At 44.2% G+C, this 16,307-nt stretch overlaps 3 protein-coding genes across 4 annotated transcripts; 1 reads left to right on the forward strand and 2 right to left on the reverse strand.

Annotated features, from left to right (window-relative positions):
* The first annotated feature begins 2,537 nt into the window (after window positions 1-2,537).
* LOC118556562 (NADH dehydrogenase [ubiquinone] 1 alpha subcomplex subunit 6-like) lies at window positions 2,538-5,960 on the forward strand. The gene is made up of 4 exons (XM_036148371.1): window positions 2,538-2,556; window positions 3,805-3,984; window positions 5,527-5,642; window positions 5,742-5,960. Exons 1-4 carry the CDS (start codon window positions 2,547-2,549, stop codon window positions 5,871-5,873), a joined length of 438 nt encoding a protein of 145 aa, XP_036004264.1. The 5' UTR covers window positions 2,538-2,546; the 3' UTR covers window positions 5,874-5,960.
* Window positions 5,961-6,905: 945 nt separating this feature from the next.
* On the reverse strand, window positions 6,906-11,170 carry LOC105938050 (essential MCU regulator, mitochondrial). Of its 2 annotated transcripts, none has more exons than XM_021307117.2 (3): window positions 10,957-11,076; window positions 10,628-10,713; window positions 6,906-9,970 (listed from the first exon to the last, which is right to left on the reverse strand). In XM_021307117.2, exon 3 carries the CDS (start codon window positions 9,004-9,006, stop codon window positions 7,273-7,275), a length of 1,734 nt encoding a protein of 577 aa, XP_021162792.2. In that variant the 5' UTR covers window positions 9,007-9,970; window positions 10,628-10,713; window positions 10,957-11,076; the 3' UTR covers window positions 6,906-7,272. The 2 variants fall into 2 exon arrangements, with proteins under 2 accessions (XP_021162792.2, XP_012735115.1); XM_012879661.3 differs by having other exon boundaries at window positions 9,475-9,970; window positions 10,628-10,776; window positions 10,957-11,170.
* A 1,191-nt stretch (window positions 11,171-12,361) lies between these two features.
* Window positions 12,362-15,802, reverse strand: LOC118566398 (protein FAM234B-like). The gene is made up of 6 exons (XM_036148370.1): window positions 15,580-15,802; window positions 15,315-15,393; window positions 15,022-15,189; window positions 14,818-14,938; window positions 13,324-13,550; window positions 12,362-13,215 (listed from the first exon to the last, which is right to left on the reverse strand). The coding sequence occupies exons 1-6, from the start codon at window positions 15,783-15,785 to the stop codon at window positions 13,210-13,212; spliced, it is 807 nt and encodes a 268-aa protein (XP_036004263.1). The 5' UTR covers window positions 15,786-15,802; the 3' UTR covers window positions 12,362-13,209.
* Window positions 15,803-16,307: the final 505 nt, after the last annotated feature.

Genomic DNA, 16,307 nt, shown 5'->3' on the forward strand with positions numbered 1-16,307 from the left:
CCTGTACAAACTTTGACCTTTTTATTTTAATGTTATAAGGATACCTACAGTGCCTTGCCAATGTTTTTACGCTTAACCTTTTCCATTTTGTGGTGCAGACTAAAAAAAATACTGCAAAATGCTGAAATACAAGAAAAACTTCTTTAAAAAGTTTAAAGTATATACATTTTTTAAAAATCTAAAGTTCTTATCCTCGGGAGGATGTCCTACCCCAAGTGGAGACGTTTAAGTATCTCGGGGTCTTGTTCACGAATGAGTAAAAGATGGAGCGGGAGTTCGATAGACGGATTGGTGCAGCGTCTGCTGTGAAGCGGACGCTGTATTGGTCTGCTGTGATGAAGAGAGACCTGAGTAAAAAGACAAAGCTCTCGATTTACCGGTCGATCTACGTTCCTACCCTCATCTATGGTCACGAGCTTTGGGTCGTGACCGAAAGAACGAGATCCCGGATACAAGCGGCTGAAATGAGTTTTCTCCGTAGTGTGTCTGGGCTCTCCCTTAGAGATAGGGTGAGGAGCTCAGTCATCCGGGGAGGACTCAGAGTAGAGCCGCTGCTCCTCCACGTCCAGAGGAGCCAGTTGAGGTGGCTCGGGCATCTGGTCAGGATGCCTCCTGGACGCCTCCCTGGTGAGGTGTTCTGGGCACGTCCCACCGGGAGGAGGCCCAGGGGAAGACCCAGGACACGCTGGAGGGACTATGTCTCCCGGCTGGCCTGGGAACGCCTTGGGGTTCCTCCTGAGGAGCTGGTCCAAGTGGCCGGGGAGAGGGACGTCTGGGCCTCCCTACTGAAGCTGCTACCCCCGCGACCCGACCCCGGATAAGCGGAAGAAGACGGATGGTTTGTGTTTATTTTTCAAGTCTCCTTTACTGTGAAACCCTGCAATAAAATACAGTCCAACTAACTGTTCAGTACTCACCTATTTAGTAAAGAGTCCACCTGTGTGTCATTTATTCTCAGAATAAATCCAGCTGCCCTGTGAAGACCTCGTGGGTTTGTTGGAGAACTTTAGCGAATCCTAGCACCATGAAAACCAGGGAAGACAGCAAACAAGTCGGGGGTGGAGACGACTGTGGAAAGGTTAAAAGCAGGTTGACGTTTAAAACAATATCCCACGTCTTGAATATCTCAGAGCACCTAAATGACAGGTTGGGAAATAAGAGCAGGTGTATGAAACATCCATGAGGCCCATGTTAGCTCTAGAGGAGCTACAGAGACAGGACAAATATTAGTCCACAGGCCTGACCGTTATTGAGGAGTGGTGAAAAGAAAGCCACACAAAACCCTCTGCAAACACAGAAAGTCCTTCGATCTGATGAGACCAATACATTTTGGGCAACACTGGTGGCAGCATCATGCTGTGAGAATGATTTTCAAAGTTTGCAAAAACTAATTCCTGTCATTGTTTACTGACCAAAATCAAAGCTAAAAAACAAGCTGTGTGAGGAAAAACTTCAGTACACACCAAGATCCACAAACAGCTGCAATAACTTGGACCTGTTTCTGTCTGTCTGTCTGTGAAGGAACTTTAGATCAGTTTTTTTCTATAACATTGCTTCAGTTCATTGGGCTGTAAGTTCTTCACAGCTTTCTTCAAGTCCCTCACAGCATTGCAGTGAGCTGAGGTCCAAATGTTTGTAAGGTCATTACAACTTTGTAATAGTTCCCTTTTACCAACCATCCTGTTTGCTGTTTGTTTGGGGGAAAGCTTCAGCAGTTGGACAAATTGTTTTTCAATTCACTCTAGATTAGTTTGGTGGATGAATTCATGTTTAGTGACTAGAAGGCAGCCAGTTGTTGAGGCTGCAAACGAGCCCTAATCATCACCCCTCCACCACCGTGCTTGACAGTCTGTGTATAGATGCATTGTATGGCCAAAAGTATTTGCTCACCTGCCTCGACTTGCATAGGAAATTAGTAAACCTCCCATTCTTAATCCATAGGGATTCAGTTTGACGATGGTTCACCCTTTGCAGCTGTAACAGCTTCAACTCTTCTGGGAAGGCTGTCCACACGTTTCTGGAGTGTGTTTATGGGAGTTTTTAATCATTCTTCTAGCAGAGCATGTGTCTGGCTCCCAGTTTCTCCTCTAATTTACCATTCATGCTTTGCATCGCACTTAGTGATGTATGGCTGGGATGCAGCTGCTGGGCCATGGAGACTCATCCCATGGAACTCTCTCCACACTTTTCTTTAGTGAATTTGAAGTTTGGAGGTCTCTAGCGATGGACTGCAGAAAGTTGGCGACCTCTGCGGACCATTCTCAACATCCGCTGCCCCCACGCCATCAATTAGCGTGGTGGCAGAGCTGCTGCTGCCTTTTCCACTTTGTTTTAACACCACTGACAGCTGACTGGGGATTATTTAGGAGCGAGGAGACTTCACCACTGCCGTTGTTGCAGAGGTGGCATCCTGTCACAGAACCACTCTGGAGTTCGTGAGAGCGACCTGTTTTTTCACAAATATTTGTAGAAATGGTCTGCAGGCCTCGCTGCTTGATTTTATACACATGTGACTGTGGAAGGGATTGGAACACCTGATTTCTATTATGTGGATGGGTGAGTAAATGCTTTTGGCAATATTGTGCATCTTGGGTTTAATCTTCGCCTAAGATCAGACATAGCATCATGGTCAAACATCTCAACTTTGTTCTCATCTGTCCAAAAGACATTAACGCAGAAGTATTGTGGATTAATCAGCTGCAACGTTAACCTAAAGCTATTCAAAGCTAAAAGCTAATCTAACATCTGATTAACTTTTTTTCTGTGTAATCCATACAGAATAACAGTCTTGCAATGCTTTAGTTTCTGCTATGATGCTTGAATATATTTTGGACATATACTGGGACATCCTCAGGGCTCACAGACTTGAAATCAATATAATGCCCAGCTGTAACAATTCATACAGAGATGAAATGTTTTTCTGTGATCCTCCTGGTTATCTAAATAATTGTTCTTTTTTTTGTAGTATTAGTATTAAAAATTGTAGTATTAAACATTTTGACAAACACCTCGACACGAAAACTGCGAATATGTCGACGAGTTTAAACCACTGAGCTATATAATACACTGGAGTGCTAATCACCGTCTGTTTGAACGAGTCACTTTGAAGCCACCAGCCGCCATATTGGTACTCCCTATTTCCCCCCAGTAACTAAGGAATATGTGCGCTACAGCATCGAATAACGAGGATTTTCTCATGTTCAGGGGGGGCTTAAGACTTTTAACATGTCAAATGCCATACAGTTTTATGTTATGTTCTAAAAATATCAAATACTGAGAAAGTCATGTGCTGAAATATTTTGCATTTTATTCATTTAAATATATATGATTAACATTTATAAATATATAAATAACAATATACAAAAACGTATATTTACATATGTGTATACATATATACATATACACATTATATATACATATATATATATATATATATATATATATTTAATATGAATAACATGTAAAATATTTCAGCACCTAATTTCCTAGTAGTTGATAGTGTTAGTACATCCACTGACTGTAGAATTACCTATGAAACGTTTTCACACAGCCAGAAAACTGCTTTTTGTTGCAACCAAATCCTATGGGATTCTGTGAGAGTAGGGAGTAGCAAGATGGCGGCCAGTGACTTCAGTTTTTCGGCAAAATCAGCACTCCAGTGTATTATATAGCTCAGTGGTTTAAACACTACTTTTATCCGTCTGCTGTAAGGTTCAAAGGTCCGTCTCGGTGGTCAACAAGCCACGCCATGTGTTGAGCCTGTTTTACCGCTAGAGGGCGCCAGCGCAGTCCTTTACCACCAAGGCAAACCGGAAGCGCTTCTTGCAGCGACGGCAGCAACAGTCATGGCTTCCACGGCGGCGACCCGGACAGCGGCTGGTGCTGCTAGGGTGGTGAAACCGCTCTTTAGTCGGGACTTGGACGAGGCTAAGCGCAGGGTTCGGGAGCTGTACCGGGCCTGGTACCGCGAGGTGCCGCACACAGGTACGTGGGTCCGCTGTGGAGGGAGAAGGCGGCGCGACGGAGCGGCGGCTGTAGCGTCAAGGTCGCGTCTCTGTGGCGCTTTACACTCAAGCCGAGGTTATCTGAAGCTCCTCGGGCGTTTTGGGACGAGGCGTTCTCCGAGGCTTTGGATGATGGGGCGGCTGTATCTCGTTTGGATCGGAATAAACAGGGCAAACCGGGACTGGATGCGAAAACTTAAAGGGATGCGATAGACCAACACAGCGTAGTGCATACATGATAAAATGACAGGAGATTTACATTAGTTTTACTACTAAACATCAAAAGACGGCCCTCTTTTATTTATCCCAAATTAAAGCCATTGCGATCAAGCTGTTGCTGGTTAAAATAACACAAATAGTAATAGTGTGAAAGCCCCGGAGGTTTGTTAGAGATCATTAGTGAACAAACATCACAGCGCTCTGTTTAGTCCGTGATATATAAATGGAAAAACCTCTGGCACAGCTGCAAACCTCCCAGGACACTGGAGCCTAAATGACCACGCTGGGCAAGGGCAGTGTGTTTAATCAGACAAGAGACCCATTGGGATCTGGACCGTTTTATCGAGAGAAGCATTCTTGAGATCCTTGGTGACTTTGGAGGAGCTGCAGAGATGCACAGGCCAGGTGGGAGCCTGTATGTTAACGGGACAAGTGCGGTATGGAAACCAGGTGTGGGCAAAAATCTGCAGTCTCCACAAACACACCATTCCACAGTGAAACATGGTGGCGGCAGCATCATGCTGTGGCCACCATGCTTTTCCTCAGCTGGAGCAGATGGGAGGATGATGGATGGAGCTAAACACAGGAGAATCCTGGAAGAAAGCCTGTTAGAGGCTAAAAAAAAACAAAAGACTTGGGCCTGAGCTGGAGGTTCACCTTCCAGCAGGACAAGGACCCTGAACATGCAGTCAGGTCTGCAAAGGAGTGACTTTGATCAGGCGTTAGAATGGAACAAAAAATAATCATAATCGCGACTCTGTAGAAACAGACTTCTGGACACCATCCAATGTAAAAGAGCGTTAGGTATTAAAAAGGGTGAGCAAAAATATCAGTCTCCAGATCTGGAAAGCTGGTAAGAGAAAAAAAACCCAAAGACGTTCCGCTGTAACTGCAGCAAAGGTCTTCTTCTCCAGAGTATTCACTCTGCAGGGCTCACGGGACGCATACTGGCTGTTGCACTCTACCTCGGTTCCTCATTACATCGTTGATCAATTTTGCTCTCTAGATTCTGGTTGTCCTCTGTTATTTCAAAATTCACGCCTACTCTCATTGGCTAAAAGCATCCTTACTGTTCAGTTGAAGAATTGACTCATTGATCACGGATCGTTTCTCAGCACCGTGACTGTTTTCGTTTACATAATGTCAAAATGACTCGTTCGGCTAAGGGAACTTTACCCTGAGCTCTAAATGGCTTATTAGGACGACGTGTGTCTCTCCTTTGTTGGTAACGGTATCCTGATGTATTGTGCATCAAATAATTGACGCTGTTATCCCCTCATTAAACCCAAGTGTCTGTGTGCAGTGGCCATGTTTCAGCTGGACATCACAACGCGCCAGGGCCGGGACAAAGTGCGGGAGATGTTTGACAAAAACAAACACGTCACCGACCCCCGCGTGATCGACATGCTGGTCATTAAGGTAAGCGTGCTGCGACTCGGCGCCGCGGTCCGGTGGACCCTCTGTGAGGAGCTGAGTCAGCGCAGATGTGTACTGAGCGGCCTCTCGTTCACACGGCAGGGTAAAATGGAGCTGGAGGAGACGATCCACGTCTGGAAGCAGAAGACCCACGTGATGCGGTATTTCCACGAGACCGAGGAGCCTCGAGGCACCGACTTCCTGTCCAAGTTCTACAAAGGCCACGACCCTTGAACTGTGTAGCCAACCTCTGACCCGTCTCTGCTGGTTTCCGTCGTGAAACATGTTCCCCTTTATTGTAAATACACACTTTAACTCTCACATGTCTGATCCTGGTGTTTCTTTTCCGCCTCGCGGTTCATCTTCAGGTGCAGCTGGACTGAAATCGCACGTCTTGTTTTTTTTTCCCACTTTGCAAAAACTCTTTAAATCAGAAGCGGTAGTCCATTTTAAATAAGTTGTGGCCCAGTTTCTGAGCATGATCTATAAATGTTTAATAGGTTTGAGGTCAGGCTTACAGGAAGTGTTTAAAGTTTTAATGTGGCGGGGAACAGAAGTTTCAGTCATCTACAGGTAAACCCAAAATGATTCACACACTTTGAAGATTTAGGTTTAAAGTAACGTTTTAGTTTTACTAACAGGATTTTCTTTTTCTCTCTTACTGGAAGTGATAATGGTTTGGGTGCCCAGTCAGTCATAACCTAAATCTGAGCATCTGTGGAGGAAGGGGGGTAAAGATTAGGGTGATGGCAACGAGGCCTTCCAGTCTCAACGAAGTGGTGCTCATGGCTTCAGATAAATCCTCAGTGGGACGTTCAAAACGCTGCTCAGCTGAGACAGCTTTAAAGCCGATAAAGATTTTTCCCCCCTGATTGAGGATATAAATGTTTATTTAATTAATTCAAAGGATTTTAAATCTAAAGTTGTTAGGGGTGTGGCTAATCCTGAGCAAAGTTGAATTTGTAGAGATGGTTCTTTTTATTTGATCCAGTTGGTACAAAGCACCAGTACCCCCTGGCAGAAATATAGACCCTCATCATGATCCTACCACCCCCGTGCTTTACAGCTGACCCAGCGTGCTTTGGTTCGGACGTCTTACCCGGCCTCTTCCAACCATTCTTCCCATACCCTCTGAGTTCTGTCTCTGTGGATCACCTGGCACGCTGTGGACGGGGACACCGGGGACCCAACATCTACAAGCTTTGGATGTTTCCATGAGTACAAAGTTTTTTTTTTTTTTTTTTTTTTTAAAGTAGTCTTGCTCCCTTAATACCAACATTTCTTTAATCTTCAAAAATGCAGTTTTATAATTTGACGATCTGCAGTGTCTCAAGAATGTAAACACTAGATTTAACCCTTATATTATGTTGAAAAAAAATTACATTGATTATGTTGCGGGTCATTTTGACTCGCACTGTGTAAGTGCATGCGAAACAGTCAAGAAAGCAGGTTAAACCAATAATCGATTTATTTTAGATTACTTAAACATTTTGTCAAGTGACAATATATTTTAATTCCAACACTTTATTTAAGAACTATTTTATTTAAGTTCTTAACTTTTTACACACAAGTTTTCTTTTAAACTTTCCCTTTAACATCTGCTATTTACTCGGATTTTGAACGTTCAACAATCTCAAAGTTCTCCACATGATGGGCAGAATGTTACTGTGTGTTTCCTGCAGATGTAATTCATACATTTCACACAAGTAGTACTTGTTTTACTGTCGTCCCGGGAGGGACAGACCTGGCATCTCTTCCTCTTCTTCTCACCTGTCTCCACTTGATGTTGGTTGGGTGACCTGAGCTTGAGCTTTTCAATTACAGCTGCTGCAGCAGGGGACCGAGCTGGCCGGGCTCGAGTCTGCATCTTGGGAGTGACGAGCGCTTTGCCGAGCTCTTCCAGGAAAAGCCGACGTCGATGCAATTTGCCGGCATTCCACTGCTGGTTGATTTCAGTCCACAGGACATAAGCATTGTATGCAGACACGTCCACGATGTTGTAGAAAATCACCAAAGGCCAACGGGCGGTCCTGCGCTGGCAGCTGTATGTGGCGGTGACTTTGTCCAGATTGTCAACTCCTCCTTTGGTGGAGTTATAATCCAGGATCATTTGTGGCATCAAGTCCTCTCTTGTGCTCAGAGACACATCAGCGTGCATCGTACTCATAACAAGAACATTCTTGTTTTTCTTCGGGCAGTATGAAACAACCGTCGCTTTTTCGGTGAAAGCAAACACCGAGGAATGCTGAGGTCTGCCTCGCATCCTCAGAATTTCACTGGGAAGTTCCGGCTTATTTCTTCGTACTGCTCCCAACATGGTCAGCTTCCTTTTCTGAAGTTCTTCTCCAAGGCGGTAGGACGTAAAGAGGTTGTCACAAGTGATGTTATGACCTTGCAACCCCTCGCTCATCTCCAGCACCGCGCGCATCCCCTGATTCTTCTCGGCTTTTCCTCCCGCTAGCTTTCCAGTATTTACTCGCATATTCCATGCATAGCTGGATCTTGCATCACAGGCTGCCCATATTTTGATGCCGTACTTGGCGGGCTTGTTGGGCACGTGCTGTCGGAAAGGACAGCGCCCCCTGAACGGAACGAGACGCTCGTCGACAGAAACGTAGGGACCTGGATTGTACAACAAAGGTAAAATTTCAACCCATTTATCCCACACATCTCTGATCGCAGCTAGCTTGTCTCTTTCACGTCGGCCGGCTCTTGTGTCGCGGTTGTCAAAGCGGATCACGCGAGATATCATGTGGAAAGTCTCCAGAGACATTGTTGCGCGAAAGATCGGCCTTCCGGTCTCTTCATTCCATAGACTTGCAGTCGCTTCTCCCTTTGACCTGTACACTCCAGCTAATAACAGGACTCCTATGTAAGCATTCAAGTCAGTCCGATCCAGTGGCTTCCATTTGTCTTGAAACACACGTCTCCCCTCCAAGTTGGTCATTTCCAATATAATCCTTTCTATTGGTGGGGATATGAAGAGCTGAAAAGCTGAGTGAATCTCATCAATTCGTGTTATGGCAAATCTTGTAGGACCAGGAGTCATTTTTATCACGTTAGCTGAAGACGGTCTGCCTCGACTCTGTGGTGATGTTGACCATTTTATATTCCCGTCCTTAGATGTCCATGTCACCTCTCTGGAAGGCGATTGCCGCATTCCTTGGTTTTCATCTGTTGGGGGGACAATGGCAGACTCGTCCTCTGAATCCTCGTCATCGTAGGAAGATTGATCGTTAGCATCAACGATAACGTTGTCTTCTGATTCTGAAAGATCCTCCGTCTCTGAAACCTCTTCCTCTAAATCACTATCCCAGTTCAAAATTTGCGATAAAGCCTCGTCAGCCGTAATCCTTCGGGAGCTCATTTTTGGTGAGTTTGTCGTGAAGATGACGAGGACTAGTGCGAGAAAGTTTCCTCCCTTCAAACACCTGGGTCTGGGTCTCAGAGACAATCAAAATAAGAAAAGTACATCAAAGAGATGTTTTTGTTTTGGATCTGAACGGCTACTTACCCACATTAAAGTGTCCGGATCAAAATTACCCGCAACATCATCTTTATATACATACTCCACTACACATCGAAGTGACAAGATTTTACACACAGGTTCATGACCCCAGATGAGGAAAAGTCACCAAATTTCATGAAGAAAAAAAAAAAAAAGAAAGGATAACCAGCACTTTGATCAACACAAAAAGTGAAATGAGTCAAATCGACCCGTAACATAATATAAGGGTTAAGGTAAAAGACTTGGCAAGTCTAAAAGGTATAATCTGAGGTAAACGAAAGGAAACAGAAATAGAGACGGCTCCCATTAAAGACCTGACTCCGGACCTTGGATGTGCATCAGGAAAGTAGCGGAAACCAGCGGTTTTATTGAAAGGTTGAACGCCAGGCAGAAAAGCAGAGAGAGCTGACTGGGATAAATCAGACGCGTTTTAAAAGTTTGGTTAAAATTTTTTAGCCGGCCTGAAAGGACGTGGTACAAAAGTTGGTGTTCCACGAGGTGGAGCGTGTTGGGTCATCTGATTCAGGGGCGTCCAAACATCACAGGTAGAAGTAAACAGGCTGTACTCTTTCTTTCTGTGACTTAGCAGTTTCAGGAAGGCTTTCACTAGAACCCACCGACAGTTGCTGGATTTTTCTTTTTTTTTTATTAAGACTCCTGTAGTGCATGCGAACACAGTACCATAGGAAAACGCAGTGGTAGTCCTGTGTGTGTCTACGAAATAACAGCAGAATCCCTGAAACCAGTGCAGACAGAGTCACAGCGGCAGGACATCCGGGAAGGACATCTCACTGACACGTGGTAGCGATGAAGAGACGATCATCTGCAGAGGACACAAGACGCCAGAGGTTATTTACAGTGGTGCCACCAGGGTGTGGCCAGGGGTGGCCACCCCACTAGCCAGTGTAAATTGTAGTAGCATAAGTTTAGCATTTAATCTGATTATGCACAGCCAGCAAGGCAGCCGCTCTTCTTGACCTTCTATCACGCTTTTATTTGTATCTGCCAGTATCTACTTTCCCCTAGTAACTGTTTTGTTTTTCAATAAATGAATAAATGTACACCTAATTCCTAAAATAATTACACAATAACAAGGAATTGTTGTTCAACTCAAAATGTTAACTGTACTGTTATTGGTCTATGCATATTAGATCATTAGTAACATAAAAAAAAAATCTAACAATAAACCAAAAGATGTTAGTAGGCATTTAATTAAGTCTTTAAAATAGTTTTCTACAGGCAGCGTTACTACAACAGTAGAATAAAATCCTGAAATTACAGCTTTTAGTTTCAGTGCCACCCCAAGCATTTAAATGGCCCCATCTGGCCACCCCTATGAAAGGTTTCTGGAGGCGCCACTGAGTTATTTAGGATCTGACAGAATCAGACGCACAGGAGCAAAACTGGGGAGCCGACGCGCTAAATGGACATTTCTACCGGACCCGAGCAGACAGGTTCAGGGCGGGGAGGCCGCTGTTACCTGAGGATCCCTCAGTCGTCATCGTCGTCGTCCTCCGGGACGAAGATGTCGTGCTCCTCCAGCAGCGCCGCGAAGCTCTTGCTGATCTGAGTGCCCACGTAGAGGAAGGGAATCACTACCAGAGCGATCCGGAACAGGCCGAAGGGGGTCTGCTCCCCGATGCGGTGCCGCACGTCCCCACCATAAAAACACGTTCATTAGTTCACGGCAGCTCCCGATACAAACTCACCCCCCCTCTCCCTCCCTCCCAGCTGACTCGCCTTTTCCCTCTGTGTTAATGTCACTTTTTAACGGCACGCCGTGTTTTTGGCAACAAGCGCCGCGCTCACCTTCTTGGGTTTGGGCAGGATGGCGCCGCTTGATGAGCACACGGCTGTCCGGCTCGGCGTCACGGTCCTCCCCGGAGCGGCGGAGGGGCTCAGCGGTGAGCGGGGGCCGCTTCTGACCGCCGACAGCCCGAGCAGGCGACCAAGGACAGCCGAGGCCATGTTCAGAGCGACTGCGGTGCAGCAGCAATGCGGAAAATCCGAGAATCCCGGCTTGGAGAAACGTCCAGGCTCCGCTTACCGACACTGCCCCCTGGCGTCCATAGGGCGACACTGCACCCTCGTGTAAAACACGTTTATGGAGTTTTGGTGCAGTGATTTTGCTGCATCATACTTTTTAGTTTTACTTCTAAAATATTTTGAAGTAAAGCTAACATTAGTTGAGTACAACTTTTGGTTTCTCCACCCATCCCGCATCGTTTCACTGAGAGCATAAACCAGTTTTGACGAACACCAACCCACAGTTTGGGGGAAAGAGAATACTCTTCTAAGAACTCAAGCTTCTTTGTTTCATTGTTGTTTTCTGTCTGCCTTATCCGGTAATCGAGTTATGTCCACAGACACTTATTTTTTTACTCTTGAGTAACCTGTTTAACAGCTACGTTTTACTTCAACGTGAGAAGTATTTGTGAAACAATGGTACTCTTACTTAAAATTACTAACTAAAATGTTTTAGGCTACTACCCAGCTCTGGGTATTACGTCTGACACTTAGCAAGACCTCATTCGGACACAAAACTGTTTATTTACAATAATGTGAGAAAACTGCACAAGTTGGCCCTTAAATGATATCCTCAAAAAGACAACAAAATACAAACTGAAACAGATTTCTGCATGACCAACAGCAGTTAATATTTAAAGGAATACCATAGCCATGTCAGGCATACATTAATGCATATTACCACCCAACCCTAGCTCTGACTGTATATCCTGCTGGAAGGGGACCCTCCACTCCAGTCCTGGCTTTCCTTGGCCAGATACCTCTACAGCTGCTTCCTTGACTTGATTCAATGTTCTGTGTCACTATAATCCCCAGTCAGCAGGTTCAGCTTCTCGTTACTTATTTACTTGTATAATAATGCCTTACTATTATAATCATCATGTAAAGAAATAGGTAACATATCAAAAAAATACATTTCTAAAGGGTTTTACATTTCCCATTAAACTTTACATTTGGGCAAAACCAAATGGCTTAATTCAATAGTTTACTCATAACTAAAGTGTGATTAAGTACATTTTTAGAGGCAAATTAAAGTAAGTTTAAGTTTGAAGAACATTGTGTTTCCCATTGGCTTTACTTTAGCACTCTGCAGATGTTCAGTTTTTTGGCCTAATGATCTCCATTATTATTGCTAAAAAGTACACGACCTTTTTCTATATAATAGCAATATATCAATATTAGCTGCAAGTAAACCTTCGTGCCACTTTTATTCCAGAAAACCCTGTTTTGCAAGCATACTTGTACAGGTTTTCAAGGCATGACACTCTCCAGATGGGGATACGATAACGCTCAGTTGCTACAGTGCTGAAATACAACAAGTACTTTATGTGTCTATGAAAAACTAAGCTGAAGTGCAGTATTTTTGTCCCCCGTGACGTTCCATACGACAGAGCCAATGCAGCCCACTCTACTATTTGGATACATGGATATGCACAAACAACCAAGAAACTTAACTGTAGGTACAGGTTTACTTCCACTTCCATTGTTTAATATCCCAGCTCATTACAGCACGTAATAAAACATTGCTCAATCGTCCAGTCCTTAAAAAAAACGATCAAAAAGCATCACAGAAAATAAATACTTTGCATTATTAAATATTTACAGACTCCCTCTAGTATAACTTGGTGTTGAGGAGAAGGCAGATGAACGTAGCTTTATGACAACATGTTACATGAGCACAGTAAATATGGAAGATCTATACCCAGAAATGTGATGCATTCAATTCTTCTAGCAGCAATCATATTGTGTTTCTACTACAGAATAAAAGTTGCTCTGCTTCAGTTAAATAAATACTAAAAAGGGAAATAAGTTACGAGACATTTGACGATAAAAACAACACAAATCAGCATGACAAAAACATTTTTCAAAGAAAAAGTTCACAAGAATGTAAAACTTCTCACCAGAGCTAACAGCATGTAAACAAGCTTTAAGTGAATTGTGACCCATTAGTGCAGCAACGTTCACGTCTGTCGTCCGTCCCCCACACGACATCCAGGTTCTCCGGCTCCTCGTGACGCCAGCTTGTGGTACCAGAGCTCATCCCTAAAAAAAACAAACAAAACAAAAAGAAGTAGACATGTAATACTCAGTGTGGGTTTGCAGATTACCTGATTAAAACATCACAAAAAACTACTCTTGCAACACTATTACCTGACGCTTGAAGGTGAGACGCCTGAAGAAGTTGTTCGCCTCCAGCGCGGCAAGTTTACCGGCCGCCTCGGTTTTCTCTCTCCCCCCCAGCTGGACGATTTGTCCTCTCTTGATGGCGGCTCTGAGGCTCATGCTCTCCACTATCCGAGTGCTGGGCTCTGAGTCGGCCATCGGCCTGGAGGACACGGTGATGTAGGTGGCGTCCTTCAGGTGCTCCAGGTAACTCACTGTCAGAAAGAGAGTATTTAAACAGTATGTTGCAACCAGCTTCATTTCTCCTTTTTACATTTTGCCATTTTATAACTGAAAAACACATTTTATTGCAATTTTATGTCACAAACTGACAGATAGTAGGACATAACTGATAGACAGTAGGACATAACCGTGGACTGTGAAGGAATCCAGCTCAGTTAGACTGGATGGAAAGCATTTTTTGAATAGCAGTTTTACCACAGACTATCAGTTTCCCTTTACTTTGACTAGACCATTCTAACATGGCATATTTTTACAAGAATATGCTATAAAATCGACAGGATTCCTTTACAGTTCTGGTTCTTTATTTAAGGCGGTCTCGAGTATTTTACAGCCTCTCCATGTTTCCAAACAGGCCTTGGTGTGTGAAGGATAATGTGCTATATTAGGGGGTTTTTTTGGCCTACATAGCATTTTTCATGCTATGTGGTTGGTTAGTGGTTTAGAGAGCTGGGCGCTTGCATCCTGGAGATGCTGCAAGTTTCTGGGTTCAAATCCCACAGAACGCCACTCTGGTTCCCTGAGCAAAGACCCTTAGCCCCAGAATGCTCCCAGGGCGCTGAACAGTGACAGCCCACTGCTCCCTGAGGGATGGGTTAATGGAAACAACAAATTTCACTGGAATGTATGTTGCAGTGTCAAATAACATTATTATGTCTCTGTTATTAATGCACTGCGACAGACTGGCCACCTGTCCAGGGTGTAACCCGCCTCTCGCTCATTGACAGCTGGCGATAGGCACCAGCAACCCCTCACCACCCCAACAGGGATAAGTGCATCGGAAAATGGATGGATGGATGTTCTTAATGCTCTTTTTGCCCAGTTTTCCAGTTTAGCTGCATGGTCATTTGTTCATTAATGATACAAGATTGTATTACAGACAGGAAGGCCGTTTACTAATTAGGTGACTTCTGAGGGAAATTGGCTGCACTGGATTTTACTAAGGGGAAGTAAAAACGTACGCGTGACGCTTTATTTGGACTTTTATTTTTTAAATAAATGAAAACCATGTTTCTTTTTTTTTTTCACAACCAAATTGTTATTGTGTTGGTCTGTCACATAAAATCCCAATAAAATACGTAGAAGTTTGATGCCATAATGTGGCAAAAAAAAAAAACGGAAAGGTGTAATGGGGTAGGAATACATTTACAAATACTGCAAGCGATACGTATCGTTTTAACCAACTTATCTAAAAAAAAATAAAAATAAAATAAAGTAGTTGAGGGCGTCGGTGCATCTTACCTGCAGATGTGACTGCTGTGTCCGTTGTGCTGCTGAGCTGCAGCAGAACTGTGGGATGAGCAGGATGGATAAGGAAGAGCTTCCTGATGAGCGGCTCGGCTGCAGCGACGCCCGGTGCCATCTGCACACAGGTTGGAGAGTACAAGTCAAGACACCGTCGTTAGCATCCCTGCAGCGGAAGTTGCATCTCAACAGTACACTCACTGTTGCTCTGGCAACGTTCCTCTGCGTTTTGATTGGGTCGCTGGCCCAGAAAAGGAAAGCTGATTGGCCAGTTGAGGTCGATATAGCGGAGGCCTCCAAAACGAGACGAGGACACACGAACTCGGCCTTCCAGAGGAGGGTGCCATTTGCCCCGTTAATAATCAGTGCCTGGAAGACAAGGAGCAGAGGGAAACTGTGAATTTAAGTCAGAACATAAAGATATACAAAAAAAGGAAATGCTTCATATTAAAAAAAAAAAGAGCTCGTGTAACACATTCAGGTTGGATATTTACTGTCATGATGCCGTTTGCAGAATGCTGAACAAAAAGGTCCAGGACTCCATCGTTGTTGAAGTTCCCCAAAGCTGGCTGACTGTGGGGGGGGGGGGGGGGGGATGTTTTATTACGTGCATATTGAAGCAATTCAGCACACTGATAAAATATGTCAAACTGTAAGAGTCAATAACATCTGAATAGTTCAAAGCTTCCTTGTATCCGTACGACAGAAGCTGAAATGCTCAATCTTTTAATTCTGGTGAGATGCACAGAGACGCCGTACCTGTGAATATGAGCTGAGCTGAAAGTCCACGCTTTGTGCAAGTCCTGGTGTCTGAGCACGGACAGCGTGCTGGTTCCGTAAACCAACACCCAGTCGCTTCTGGTCGAGTTCAGGTTGGAAACTATGTCCAGACTGTTGCGGTTGTTTCCAAGACCAGCCACAAGAGGGAGCAGGAACTCCACAGGCTCTGACCCTCTAAAAAACATGGAGACAAACAGATTGAGACCACTCCTTTATACAACTACTCAAATTAGAGGTAGGATATTTTTTATTTGTTAATTTTTCTGCTCAGTGAGAGATTTTACTGCAATACAACTTGAATTTTTTTTAAAGGTGCATAGCCACGTTCTTTGACTTTTTTAATTTATATGTCAGTAGCTCACTCTGGCCGCATCCAAAGTTTTTATGAAAGGTTGTCTGATCCTGCTGGTGTATTAGTTGTTATTTTGGTGTTGTATACTCCTATTTTTGCTCAGTTTGTTAGTAAATAAAGCCTTTCGTGTTTATTTACGATATAAACGGAAGTACGTCACTGCGCTTGCGCAGTGGAAGCAGCTAACAGCTATTAGCATTGCCCAGCCAAACAATGAAGAAAGTCCAAGATCCAGTGGGGGAAAAAAAAGGTGTAAAAAAATCTATGATTCTAAGAGAGAAACAACTGTATGAGCGTTGGTGTTCACTGAAGCGGACACTAAACCTGCCGAGGCTCAGATGTGACCGCAGAGTTG

The sequence above is a fragment of the Fundulus heteroclitus genome, chromosome 16, assembly GCF_011125445.2.
Source record: "Fundulus heteroclitus isolate FHET01 chromosome 16, MU-UCD_Fhet_4.1, whole genome shotgun sequence".
Classification (NCBI taxonomy): Eukaryota; Metazoa; Chordata; class Actinopteri; order Cyprinodontiformes; family Fundulidae; genus Fundulus; species Fundulus heteroclitus.

What these genes read in the sequence shown, in the direction of transcription:
- LOC118556562 (XM_036148371.1), top strand. An exon ending in CCGCGAGGTGCCGCACACAG is followed by an intron (nt 3,985 to 5,526) that starts GTACGTGGGTCC and finishes GTCTGTGTGCAG; the next exon opens with TGGCCATGTTTCAGCTGGAC. An exon ending in TCGACATGCTGGTCATTAAG is followed by an intron (nt 5,643 to 5,741) that starts GTAAGCGTGCTG and finishes TTCACACGGCAG; the next exon opens with GGTAAAATGGAGCTGGAGGA.
- LOC105938050 (XM_021307117.2), bottom strand. Translation starts at nt 9,006, where the DNA reads ATGAGCTCCCGAAGGATTACGGCTGACGAGGCTTTATCGCAAATTTTG.
- LOC118566398 (XM_036148370.1), bottom strand. Translation starts at nt 15,785, where the DNA reads ATGTTTTTTAGAGGGTCAGAGCCTGTGGAGTTCCTGCTCCCTCTTGTG. An exon ending in AGCTCAGCTCATATTCACAG is followed by an intron (nt 15,394 to 15,579) that starts GTACGGCGTCTC and finishes CCCCCCCCACAG; the next exon opens with TCAGCCAGCTTTGGGGAACT. An exon ending in CTGCAAACGGCATCATGACA is followed by an intron (nt 15,190 to 15,314) that starts GTAAATATCCAA and finishes CTTGTCTTCCAG; the next exon opens with GCACTGATTATTAACGGGGC.